At 33.7% G+C, this 14,619-nt stretch overlaps 1 protein-coding gene across 2 annotated transcripts in view; it reads right to left on the bottom strand.

The window, feature by feature from the left end:
* Positions 1-14,619, bottom strand: part of LOC129219268 (fragile X messenger ribonucleoprotein 1 homolog) — a 106,538-nt gene that overhangs the window by 72,559 nt on the left and 19,360 nt on the right. For both annotated transcript variants that reach the window (XM_054853598.1, XM_054853599.1), the window contains exon 2: positions 1,445-1,497. In XM_054853598.1, the coding sequence (XP_054709573.1) occupies positions 1,445-1,497 (53 nt within the window). The remainder of the gene's footprint in view (positions 1-1,444; positions 1,498-14,619) is intronic.

Raw genomic sequence — 14,619 nt, 5'->3', positions numbered from 1 at the left:
CGCAAAATTGACATTGATTTTTGATAAAAACGTGTTAACATCCTTTTTGGAGTATCTGATTGCAATAAAAAGTAAGTACACACCTAGACGCCACATGAGTTTCAAAAAGGAAATTTTTCACAACTAACCGTTTTTGTGTTATGCAAGATACATCTCGTACATTCGCACTCTGATAGATACAGAAAACTCGACGAAATGGTATCGGTGCAGTCAAAATGCATGTTTTGGTTGCTTAAAATTGCGCACATAAATACGCTCTGATATCATGAAAAACTAAAATCATAATTCCTTTAGACGCAATTAAAACGTAAGTTTATGTTGAAATTTGAGTAAAATTTCCGTGAAGAAAATATTTCTTTTTCTTTGCACAAGGAAGTAAAACGTGTCCCTCTTATGTTGTCCGAATAGTGTCAAATTTTCAATCTGGAAGAATTTCCAGATAATACGAGTTTTCAGTAATCCAAGGTGACATGAGCCCCAATTAACTCGGATTTTCGAGATTGTACTGTATGTAAAAAAAGGACTTGGTATCTTTCGTATTGCAGTATTAAATTTTTAATTTTGCAATTAAAATGAAAGAGTCAATAAAAAACATAACCACAAGAGTCCAAACTTTAAAGCTCAGAGAGCACCATTTATTTATGATACCTTAGTTCTTTTCACTGAATTATAACCTTTTTTCTTTGAGGTCTCTATAACTCTGAACATAGTAGAAAAGAGGTGAACAATATTTAACAATATTTGTACTTCCTTTTCATGTCTCAGAATGATTTATGTTAGTTATTTTTGAATTTATATATTCCTTAGCCAAAATGTTAAAGCAGATAAGTGAAAACCAAGAACAGAGAGAAACCCAGAAGCCCATGCTAAATGTTTTTGTAGAAATTCTTTTTTGTTCAAAATAATTTTTCGTAACTTCAGAGATGGAAATTGCATTTCTTGTCAAAACCGCGATAACGATTCACACTTTGTCACCAAATGGATTTGGTTCAGCCAGACGGTCAAAATTATTCTCCCATCGTCTGGACGAAAGTTGAAGCTGCGCTTGCCTGGAGAGGAAAATCACCGCTGCTGTCGTCACTGTTTTCAGGGCACTCTAGCTTAAACCAGTGGCATGGATAAAATGAGTGTTGTCCGGTTGAAACTACAATCCTTTTGAAAAAACTATGCAGCCCAGCTTTAACATTTTCCGAAAACTCAATGGAAAGAAATTTGACACAATTAAAAGGAAGAAACATTACAATTCATATCTACTTTGCTAATAATTGTATAGGAATTATGAAACATTAAGAAATATATTTTTCTTCCAAAAGAATTAATTCAAGCTAAGAGGAAATTAACTAAAAATGCTTTGATTTTTTTTCCCCAAATATTTCTTAAATTAATCCTTTTCAAGCGAACATTTTCGTAATAGAAGCATAATAGAAGTTCAAACTTAACTCACTCATTTTCAAATGCTACAGAGACTCCATCATCATGAATATCAACCATAAAGGCCTGAAAAAATTAAAATTGGAGTTGTAATAGTAAAACAGTTATACAATAAGCTTTAAGTAAAATATAACAAAATAAACATGAAGTTATTTTGAATCAGATGCTAAAGTACCAGCACAGCGATTACAACAGTTCAAACGTCAAACTTGAAACATCCAAATTTTAATAAGTTTCAGCATTTCATTTTTAGTATCAACTTTAACTTCATTAGGGTGAGCTGGAAGTAATTGACCAGTGTTAGTATTGACTAATTTAGTGGAAGTTTCTACTAGTTCTATTTAGTTTTCCTGATAAAATCATAGAAAAGATATAGAAAATTTTTTTATGTATCAATAAATATATTAGAATTAACAATAATTAATCCTTTCCCTCTTTTATTTACCACAATTCAAATTATTTTCTATAATAGTTATTGACCACTTATGTGTTCAGTAAATGATCAGTGTCATCCAGTAATTGACCACTTTTCCCACACACTAAAAATCAAAGTCCATACTATTAAAAGATAACCATTTCTAAGAATGTAGGTACAATTAGACATGTCCATCTAAAGCTCACTTCTTAGTACAGTGCAATTAGATATAAACCTCAACATCCAAAGTAAAAGTTTTTCGTCAACCCCAAATTGTTGTATACTGTCTACATATTGTTTGGTAAAAAGTTACACCGTTTTCAGGGTAGAGTTTTGAGGGAGGGGGGGAAGAAGTTGGTAAATTAGTAGTTTTTATCAGTTTTTTTGGAAATATTTAAAAAACTATGGCGTTTATCGCAAAAAGTGCAATATACAAAATAATCTACACTAAATTACGAACAAAATGGTGTTAAGCATTATTTTGTTAATGAACGGTTCCAGAGTTACGGCGGATGTAAAAGCAGAAAATTTTCACATTTTTAAGATTTTTTTGGAAACTGAAATTCTAACTACTACATAAACAGAAATAATTAAACAATTTTATTAAAAAGTAATATTGTATAGTTGTATTCTAGTCTAAAAGAAACTAAGAGGCACCACATGGGGTTAGAAACGTAGAAATACTGAGAACGGGAACCGGTTTTCTGCAATTTGCGTGAACTGTGATAAAGCACTTGAAGTTAGACTTGAGCTTTAAAAGTTAGACTTAGCTTTAAAAAAGATTGAGAACAAAACATTCAGAGATACACTTGAAAAGAAAGTTAGCTGTTCAGTCTCTAGCCTCTATTACCAAGTCTATGACAATTAACAACACCACTGCATGCGTGAACCGTAATACCAGGGGTGTTTTTGATCCGAAATTTCAGAAATTTCCGAAAATTTTGGGTGGACAACACATTTTAAAACTGAAAAATTATTTAAAAAAAAACTTTTAAAATAATTTTTAGCAATGATTTAAATGATTTTTGTATGCATATTTGAAGAGTTTTTACTGGGGAGGGGGAAAGGTCGAGCTTCCTCATAGTTTCAGAAAATTTCACATTGCCTTCAGAAAATTTTGCTTGAGTCCACATGCCTAATACTCTCATATCGGATGGTGTGCACTGTAAGAAAATATAAGAGACATTAAGAAATACTTTCGAATCCGCTTAAGTAAATAGCCATTTTGCCACGAAAAAATATTCTAATAAGCGGGATCTTCCAAAAACCGGGATAAAAATAACACATTACTTTGGTTTGGTACATTGAAAATGTATTATATTAAACGGGATATTCTAATAAGCGGGCTCGACTGTATTTTAATTTGAATTATGTGCATATCCTCCATCCTTGTTCGACGAATCTGGCTTGATAAGGATGGGGAGCAAATCTTCAGTGGTGTCTGTTTTGGTTCCAGATTCAAATCAATCATCAGTCACCCCAGATTTAGAAAAAGTGTCCTACATCATTGATGAAGAGCACCTTCTTCATCATGTTTTCTGACGTTTCCCAGCTACCTTCAGACAGATTTGCAATCAATACATAACTTACGTAATTGCTCATTATAGGCCAGCAACTTGTTTTTGATGAATACGAGCAAAGAACCACAAAAGATGAATGTACAATTCTACCACTAACATTGAAGTCAAAGTTGAAGACTCAATCGATGTAACTGTCAACCAAAGTGAATTTCTAGCTAACACTAAGAACAAAATGGGCCTTATTTCTCTCCTGACAATGTACTTGCAAAGAGACGGTTGCAATGTTCATCAAGCATCAGGTGATGCTGACTTATTAATAGTTTTAACAGCGATTGATAAAGCTAAGGATGGAGTTGAAGCTTGTGTGATCGATGATGACATGGACTTAATATTCTTGTTGAATGTTCACACAGCATCAGAAAACAAATTGAAAATGGTGGTACCAAAGAAAGGCAATCAGCAGGAGAAGGTATGCACTGTTTCGGACATTCGGCGAAGCATTGGAGATATGAAGGGTGTACTCTTTGCAATATACGCCTTCACAGGATGTGTCAATGTACCATCTTTCTACAAGAAGGGAAACATTTCTCCGTATAGGAAAGTGTAAGCCAACAACGCTCTTCGTACGAAGCATCTAAGTCTTTAACGATCCCAAAGCTGACCCCAGTGCAGTGGCTGACGCAGGAAAGTATTTCTTTCTTGCGATGTTTGGAGCAAATAATACTGAAGATCTAGATAACTTCTGCTACCAGTGTTACTTGCAGGCTATTGCAAAGCAACCCATACATTCATTAAAGTAAGACAAAACAACGTTAGAAGAAGCACAAGAGAAAAAGAATTTACCTCCAGTGGGGGTGGAAGAAGATTGGTGAATACCTGAGACCAATAATAACAATGCGTTCTCCAGCTCCCTGGGAATTACTTTCCCTCATAGTGCGTGTTTACAAAGCCGAATGCTTCTGTAACTGGGAGTGCAGAAGTAGTGGTCTAAACTGCTCAAACATGTTCAGTAATTGCTCAGGTCTAGGAAGTAATAACAGGGTCACTAATATTATAGACGAAGATCTAGAAAAGGGAGTTGTATGCTTGAAGAGGACTGAATACTGGTGAATAATTTACATCACAATATGTCGCATTCGACGTTCTAAATTTTTTTTAAATATTAGTACTGAACTCAGTTTACGAACGTCAAAAATATACAACAATAAAATGTGGTTGCAATATACAGGCAAAAATGCCATTTTCTAAAGAAAAAACTTCAAAAGCTGCACTTATAAAAATGTTATCATTAAAAATAATATAACTATAAATCATAATTGTTATGAATTTTTATAATTTAAAAAATCATCTATGTTTAAAGTATATTCATTTTTATCGTGGCATTGTCTAGAGAAAGTTTGTTTCTAGACAATGCCACGCACATTTATATAGCCACGGTACATGAATGCTTATTTCCGTTTAAAGTAGAGCCCCTTGAGTAGGTGGTTAGGTTGTCGTTCCTTCAAGGGCTTATCACAAACATACCACCGGCCCTATAGATCGCAATTTGCTTTTACAAAACACTCCTCATACAAAAAATTAGTTTCCCGAGTGATAATGAATATTTTTTCCGAAAAATCTAAAAAAAAAATACGAAAAATTTCTATTTTTCACCTGCCATAACTCTGCAACCGTTCACTTAACAAAAAAATGTTTAGGATCATTTTGTTTGAAATTTAGTGTAGATTATTTTGTATATTGCACTTTTCATGCTAAACACCATAGTTTTCTAAATATTTCGAAAAAACTGATAAAAACTACTAATTTACCAACTTCTTCTCCCCCCCCCCCGAAACCCGACGCTGAAAACAGTATAACTTTTTACCAAACAATATGTGAACTGTATAGAACAATTTGGAGATGGAGGGAAACTTTTACTTTGGATGTTGAGGTTAGCCCTTTTTTTGGTCTATTTGCACCGTACTATTCTGGTCAGGCGAGTGGGCAGAGCTTCAGTAATGGGGGTACCACTATAAACCAATGGAAGAGGTAGCACGGCCATAGTGAATGTATGAAAATATGAAAAATAACTTAAAATAATTGGATGTATGAAATTGGTAACATCTGAAGTTTTTTAAATGCATCTTAAATGTAGAGAGAGGACTTGTTTTTCTGGTTTAAGAGGGTGTCGGGAGATATTAGGGTCTGGTGGGGTAAAGTGGTCATAAAATTGTAGGTTTTCAACTTAGAGGTGGATAAAAAATACAATAAATTCTTTAAACACATTAACTTTTTTGTTGATATTTTACATTGCATTATTAAAGAGCACGGTACATTGAATTTTAGGGGGGGGGTTGAATTTACGTAGTTTTATAACACTTTCATTTCCCTATGTATTTATAACCACTTTACCCCATGGGGTGGGGGAAAGTGGTCATAGTTAAACATAGATGCAAAACCGTTACAAATAACCCTAATATTTATATATTTCTGTTATTTTTATAGTTACAAGTATATGCATGAGTATATGTGGGTATACACGAGTATATATGTGTCATGTAAACATGAGTAAACGCGTTCATATATAAGTAGATACATGTATACATCAGATGCATGCACGTGCCTACTCAGGTATATACGCGTATACACAAGTATATAAGCATGCACACGTGATTACCTACAGGAGTGTCTACACAAGTATATACATGTCATGTCTATATACGAGTATATACGCGTATAAACGAAAATCAGATGCGTGTATGCACTTGTATCTAGAGTATATACGTGCGTTACATGAGTATATATGTGTATAGTAGATGAATATACGCACATATGTATGACATACATAGGGGAAAGTGGGGTAAAGTCGGGACCCTAAGGTTTGCAGGCTTCCAGAAATCACAGTTTTTAGCATAAAGGAACAAAATTTTGTTAAAGTATACACTGCTTATCTATTAATGCAACCACAGTTTCAAAACCATAAGTGTTTTTTTTTTAATTTTTATTAATTTTTTTGTAAAAAAAGTAATTTTACCCAGTTTTGCCCCACTAGTGGGGTAAAACTGAGTAGACATGTTATTGCTATAGGAAAATAAACTTTTTTAAATGTTTTCGCAAAATTCTAGTTTTATTTAGTGACATATGTTAACTATTGTCGTAACATACTAGAATAAGTATAAAAGAATCATATTGATGAGTTGACAGTAAATTTAAATGTCTTTACTTTTAATGTTTTGCTGCAATATAAGGCCTATTGACACCAGTCGCAAGTAAAATAGTTCTCTTCTCTTCGACCCCAGAGCAGCTTTCATGAAGCCCATGACGACATTGGATGCATTGGATCCATCCCTTGGAGTTGCAATAAAGCTCATTGCAGTAAACGCATGCAGAATTATCCTTCTCTTCACTGGACTCAACCCTCATTTGCTACTCTGGGTTTTTTTCTTAGACACTTATTTTCTGTCTGTTCCTTTTTGGCATCTTAATAATGTTGCCTTTTCTTTGGTTTGTTTATCTTTCTTTCGGGTTTTTTCTTCCGTCCATCTTTGGTCATCTTTCCATCATTTTTCTTTTTCTTTTCTTCTAATGTTGCCTGAAGATGAAGCTTGTATGGGGAGCCAGTCAAAATGAGTTTTTCCTTTTCTCTTGTCCTCTTTCGGCTGCATCTTGCTCTCACTGTATGGGATTAGTACACGATTTTGCCCAGCACATACAGCTTTCATTAAAAATGCCGTCATATGACTATACAGAATGCTACAAACAATTACTTAGAATGATAATGAATGTAATTAAATGTTGTACAAAGAGAGCTATATGCCTTTACTGTTGCAGAAACAGGATTGTAGTATAATCGGTCGAGTTTTGTTCAAAAATTTTAAGCAAAAACCACTCAAACAGAATTTTTTTTACAGGAACTAAAGAAGCGAGTCTTGTGCATTCTAATTTAATGACCACTGCTTTTTCATTAAGGTGGAAGGTAAATCCTCTCTTGTTCACATGATCGCAGCGCTTACAAGGGCTAGAAGGGGGTACCCGGTTTGCTCCTGCCGGTTTTACCCCACTTTCCCCTACATACATATACAGGTATACACGAGTTAATTCGTGGATACATCCAGTGTCTTTTTGTATGTGTCTACTCATACGTAATACGAGTATTATACGTACGTTTACGTGTAAACACGAGCATATACCTGTATAGATGTATATGCGTACATTTAAGTGTGTATACTAGGGTGGATCCAAAAAAACGATATTTTGAATTTTAATTTGGAATACCTGCTAAAAGCTGTGCATGTGTAAGTACAAGACACATGTAAAATATTATTAACTTTGAGGGTCCTACCAAGGCTTGAATTCCTCCGAAAATAGAAAAAAAAAGGTCAATTTTCCAAAATTTTTATGAAAATACTAGTGTTTAAAATTTTTGTTATGATACGGTTAAAATGTTTCCTTTGAACACTCTTTTCATGCATCTTCTCAATTATTTACAGTCTTTGCACCATTTAGTTCGTACATAAGCCGTTAAGTTTTGCGAAATTAACCAAAAACTGACTTTATAAAGCTTTTTTTCACATTGCAATATTTTTTCTTTTAAAGTCCAGTTTTCTTTTTTGCAACGCCTGTACAGAATGCAGTTTTAAACAGAAGTGAAGTTAAACTTTATTACATTAACAGCCCAGCATCCACTAAAAACAGGTGACTGCATTTCGAGTTCCATTCTACCTTTTCCATCTGCCGAGCCACATGTATTAAGTATAAAATTTTCGCTCATTTTACATTAGAAGTAAACTATCAAAATGATTTAGTTGTATTAACTAAAAAAACATAGAAGTGCATTGATTACAAAGAATGTATATTTACTCACACACAGTCGCTCTGACATATAAGCATCAATGTTTCACAAAATGAGGGACTTGAAAAGTATCAGTTAGTTAAAGTCACAGAAAATAATCAGTTCGTCACATCCATTCATGAAACCTCTTTGAAATCATTTGATTCAAACGATGACATGATACTTTGAGATTTGATTTTTGCTCTTATGAAGCCATCTCTTGCCGATTGACTAATCACAAAGAAGCTTCTGTCACCATATTAGCACAGCATTCCACCACCTGAGTGTGACAGGAGAACTAAACGAACGCAAAACTGGCGTTGGTGTTTTCAATCTATTGTTGAAGACTTTCATTAGATATGCCAACTAAAATAGGAGAAAGGTGGCAGTTATTTCACATTCTTGCCAGTTGATAACATCAGAGTAGTCTGATGCATTAAAGTTAATCCTTAAATTATAGAATTCTCTCATTTCTTCATGAACAAAAGCCACTTGCCTGGCCTTTAAAATTTTCGCAAAGCCAGTTCTCTAATGTACTTCGTTCAACAATGATCACTGTTAATAGAATATTTACCGGGTGGCAAAAATAGGCATTTCGTTGAATGACAGGATCAATAATTTTTTCAGATTTTCACTTGCATAACGAGATGCCGTAATAACACTGATGAGGAACAACAAAGTTTTGTTTCAATTCCAGAAGGAGAAAAATTTGCAACAGCTATACTCCCGCCAACAGAGCCATCAACATTTTTTGGTGTTGATGTCACTTCAAAAGTGGAACAAATGAGGCTTTCTCTGCCAACGTTATCAAGAGTGTGCTAACAGTACGGCATTTCTGACAGATGTGCGATGTGTTGCAGCAATTGCTTCAGAAACATTACAGGATTTTGGTACTGTGTCAAATAATTATCGCTCTAAAGTCGCTGATAGGAATAAAATTCGAAGACAGCAACAGAGGTGTCACAGGTGTCACAGACAAAGTACGTGCTTCTCTTCAAAATCTGCAAACTAGAAGTGAAAGGGTTTGAAAAGTACATTTTTCGATTGCCGAAAAGATAAAACTATGACAAAAATAAAAGGTTGGAGATAAGATACCATAGAATGTGATTTTTGTACTAAAATTTGTTTAAGCCGTAAATATCTTTTAGCTTTTGGCTGTGATGGCGTGGCCACGAATACCAGAAAAAAGAACGGTGCAAGTGCAGCCATAGAGAATAAAATTGGACCTTAGGTCTAATTGGACTAAAATTATCCCATGGTTAATCTGCAAAATGCGTACGAGCAGCCTTTGCGTCACCTGTTGACATTACTTGATGGTGAAGCTGCTGGTCCATGTGAATTTTCGCAGGACCAATAGGTAAATTGCAAGACAGGTGCGACAATTTACCACTGGTCCAGTTTGAAGCAATTACGCTCCTTGTCGTAGGTGCTGGGCTGTTAATATAATAAAGTATAATTTCATTTTCATTTAAAACTGCATTCTGCACAGTCATTGCAAAAAAAAAAAAAAAAATGGGCTTTAAAAGAAAAAATATTGCAATGTGCTAAAAGGCTTGAAAAAAGTAAGTTTTTGGAAATTTCATGAAATTTTACGAACTTGTGTGCGAACCTAATACTGCAAAGAATGTAAATAATTTTGAAGATACATGAAAAGCGTGTTAAAAGGAAACATTTTAATGGTATTAGAACAAAAATTTTGAACCTTATTATTTTCATTAAAATTTTGGAAAATTGACCTTTTTTCCTATTTTTGGAGAAATTCAAGCCTTGGTAGAACCCTCAAGGTGTTGTTCAAATTTGATAATATTTTACATGTGTAATGTTCTTACACATGCACAGCTTTTGGTGGGTATTCCAAATTAAGATTCGAAATTTCATTTTTTTCGATCCACCCTAGTGTACACCAGTACATATATGTATACACGAGTATATACGCTAATATGCATGTATGCTTACAAAGTGAATTCAAGCTCTTGCGCAAAAATCTAAGGGGGTGTGAGAGGGGAGGATAAGAAGTAAAGAATCCTAAGGAACTTATGGTCGCTGACGTACTACATGCACACAAAGCCAAAAACTAATAGATACAAAACAGGTCACAAATTTTTTACACAAAGATGATTTTACCCAACATTTGAGTTTTTAAGAAATATTTTAGCAGTTGTTAAAAGTTACGGCCTGTAGCAGCTCTAATACATGCATCACAACAAAGGCGCAGCAACTGATGAAAGTCTTTCAAAGTGTCTCGTTTTTGCAACAGAGAGTGCTTTGTGATTGCGATACATGTAATCGAGCTGCATGCCGTGAATTTCATCAATCACTTTTGAACTATCTTAAGACCTCAAATGTTGTGTAAAATTGTTATTGTATAATAAATTTGAGACCTCTTTTGCATCCATCATTTTCTGGCTTTGCATGCATGTAGCACATCAGCATTGTATTTGTGATCATACTTTCATTATGATTCTTGCTTCTTATCCTCCCCTATAACACCTTTTAATAACTTGCCTAAGAGTTTAAAATTCACCCTATATACATGTGGGTCATTCTCTAGAAATGTGGAATTTTCCAATCCATGTTCGCTTCAACCTCATAAATCTTTAATTTTTTTTTTTTTTTTTAATTCTATTTGTCACCATCTACCAAACAAAATAACATGGATTTAACAGTGATAGACAATACCTATTTTTGTTGAGACTCAAAAGATATACTAAAAAGTCATTACCATCCACTGTCCCTCGACTCAATGTTTGTCTTTTGTGATCTAACTATACTACAAGTAAAACTAAAAAATGCCTTGAAAAAATTTCTTCATAATTGCCTCACACAATACAACTCAAAACAAAATTTATTTTTTGTTTGATTGCAATTTTGAAATTTTAGTGAATCAGTTTTAATGTCCCTGACATTTTGCATCATTACCATCCAACAGTTTTTACACTCTTTCATAATCACTTGGTGGTACTATTAATCCAAACAGTATTCAGTTTCAGTAGTAGCCCCACCTTAAATTTGTTTGAAAAGGATCATTGAAACTATTGAACAATGGAACTCCTGTTCTTTAGATTCCGTAAACAATAATTCAAACAATACCAAATGTAACAAATATGTGGTCCGTAACATGTTCATAAATGTGCATTTCTTTAGTAAATAATTACTTTTTAAAAAAAATTTTCGCCTTTTTAATAATTATTTTGCTGCTCAAATGTATTATAAACTGAGACATAGTAAAAAAATTTCATTAGGTATAATTAGTTATTACTTTCACAGAAAATTTGGAGATAGTTTAAGCAAAAATTTCTGTCTTTTGAGAGTAGAGACTGTAACATGCTATATATCTTTCTAAATTTTTAAGAATTCAAAACAAATCTAACCTTTTTTAATGCTATGACATTACACATACAGGGATCGTGCTAAGGCTTTCGAATCGTTCGCCAGTAAATTCGCCAAACTTTTAAAGTGTTAGCCAAATTTCAAAAGTTTTAGTCAAAGATTAACTTTTACTCATTTTAAATATATTTTTGTCTGCAGAAATATTTAATCAGAAAGTGAAGTATAACTTAATTTTTTGACAATTTTTTGAGGATAAGGGCAGGGGTATATCCAGGAATTTTTGTCCATTTTTAGGAATTTGGTGAGAAAAAAAATGCAAATTAGGTACATTTTCCAAATCATTTGTAATTTTTCAAAGGAAAAAATGGCTAAAAACAACTTCAAGTGATATTTATCATTCTTCAATAAAGTTAAGAGTAGAAATAAAAGCTTTTTAACGAAGTAAAGACTGCATTCCTATCTTATTCCAATGTTTCAGACATCGAACACAATGAAACAAACGCGCCATTCAACAAGGCATCCGCCAACACTTTCTACTCGGTAGCCACGCTGCGCACTTGATATCCAATCAGCGAGAGGCGCAAGTACAGTGACGCAAACATGCGAGAAGCAAACGTCATCCTTCCTCCGATCTGATGGACGGTAATGCTCCGATCCGATGCTAACGCGCACCTCAATGTGCTCTGAGTTGTTCCGAGGATAAAACAACTTTCAGTGATTGCTAGTCTGGGAGTTTTGTGAAAGATTCGTTTTTAAGGGTCGGAATTTTGTGACGGGTCCGTTTTCAGGGGTCCAAATTTTGTGAACGGACTTCATTTTTATCTAGATCGACTTCTGAAGGGAGATTTTTTTTTTTCCTCTGTGTATATTTTAGAGAATTTTCTGTTTGCCAATAAATTCGCATTTTGTTCGCCGATTTTACGATTTTATCATATTTGGCGCATTGGCGAATGCTTAACACGGTCCCAGACATAGGACCATAAATTTACAAAAAGTTTAACTTTAATATTTGTACTAATCATGAGTAGGAGGCTAAAAAACACTTATAAAGTGTAGAGTTCGTAACAGCTAAATACTGTGAAATGTCCTTTCTTACTTAAATTCAGTTTTTCCTTTCCACAAATATTAATTTTTATGCTTGATTTTCTGATTCATGAAAGAAGCATGCTTTGGCGACATTCAGCATCAAACACTCGCTAAAGCGTAATTCAAACAGCGTCCGCACATCACGTTTGCCACGTAAAGCGGACAGAATAAATTCCGAAAAGAGAGAAGCATTCATACTTTGCGGACGCGAAATAGGCACATGTCAGTCTCTTGCCCAATAGAGAGAGCACCCTCATCTCATGGAGACCAATGAAATGGGACGCTCAGCTCTACAGACGTCAGATATCTGGCTTCTCATCCCGTCGAAGGGTCCCGTACAATATGGCTTGCTGTCATGGCAACGCCGGCCGAAAACTGGTTTTAGGGAGAAAAGTATACTGCGGTGACGGTTGTGCGGACGCAGTGTGAATGTTGCATAAGCAGGTCGCTGGACTCGAAGTTGAAAAGCTTGTGTTTACAAACTAAGTTGGAAAATTAGAGTGATTGATCTCTTCAACTTTTAAAATTGTCGTTGAATTTAAACCATTTGCAAGTGTACGTTTGACTTTTTTTTTGAATCTGCTGCATTATTGATTTCCACTTTCCAAAAACATTTTAGTTCTTTATACTTCTTTCACATAATAATTCATCTCATTTTTTCACATTAATGTTAATTTGGAGTGTGTTAGTCCAATCAGGTTAAACAATAAAGGTGCAAATAGTTAGACCTTCATTTCTCCCTAACATGTACCTAAGAATTGCACAAGTGTTTTTAGTTATGGACGAAAGATGTTTATGAGCTAGGGTCATTCCCATGTCAGTTCAACCACACCCCAACACCCACCATCTCAGATTCCAATGAAACTTTGTATACTTCTACTTTTCATAATCCTAAGTAACCTCCTAAAGTACTTCTTCTCTATTAAAAATAGTTTTTATTTTTTTGCCCTTCAAAGTTTTGCGATTTTGCGTTAGTTGTCATTTACAGTTAGTTCTCTGAGAATGAACAGCAGCTGTTTGCAAAAAAAATTATTTCTCAATAACTAAAGATAAAAAAATTTTGGAAATTTTCATATTATATATTAAGATTTCAAGTATTTCAGAAAAAAATATGTAAAAAATATAAATTTATATCCAGCAATTGAAAAAAAATTAACAAACTGAAAAATTTTAAATATTTTCAATAAAAAAATGATAGTCAAAATTTTAAAATTTTGGCATGGTCTAAATTAAAATAATTTATATATTTTTTTAATGATCATTAATATGTGTGCTAACATATAAAATGAAAATCTTTAGGGGACTTTGAGGGATTCTGCCCCCCCCCCCTGCCTCCTATTTTGATAAATAAAAAAAAGTTGATCACAATATTACAAACTAAGTTATTAATTGCATCAAAGAAAATTTAAATATTGAAATACATTGGTGTTTGAACTTAAATGTAAACATTTAAATACTCAAGATTTTTTTAAATTGTAAATAATTAATTAAATTAATTAATAATAAACAATAAAAATAAAATATCGTGAAATTCGAAATTTTCCGACAACAATTTATGCATACTAAAAATTATTGTTAAACTTAGGGCAACATAGAAATTAAAACTTTTCATCTAATTCTAATTTATAATTAGGCAGTTTATACAAAGTATTCAGAGGTCTGGCCAGAGGATATTTGGGTCCGTTAACGGACCCTTCACAAAAATCCGATCAACCAAAACGGACCTTTCACAAAATCCCGATCAAACAAAACGGACCCTTAACAAAATTCTGATAAACAAGATCGGATCTTTCACCAGTTATTTATTGAAAGAGCAAATCTGAAAGCAAAATAAGGCATATTTCCATGCATAAAACCGATAATTTTTGGAACCTCTTTTGAAGTCAAATTAGAGGGATCAACTTATTCAAAATCTGCTAATTTTGCAAAAAAAAAAAAAATCGGCACTCACTCTTGCGATGTTCCTGCAAGCGATAAATAATTGCTACTGCTAAATAAATATAATGCCTGTTTGTTTCTTAGAAAGA

This window comes from Uloborus diversus, chromosome 3, assembly GCF_026930045.1.
Source record: "Uloborus diversus isolate 005 chromosome 3, Udiv.v.3.1, whole genome shotgun sequence".
NCBI classification, from domain to species: domain Eukaryota; kingdom Metazoa; phylum Arthropoda; class Arachnida; order Araneae; family Uloboridae; genus Uloborus; species Uloborus diversus.
Note: the sequence above shows the minus strand (reverse complement) of the source record. Positions and strands in the feature narration are given on the sequence as shown.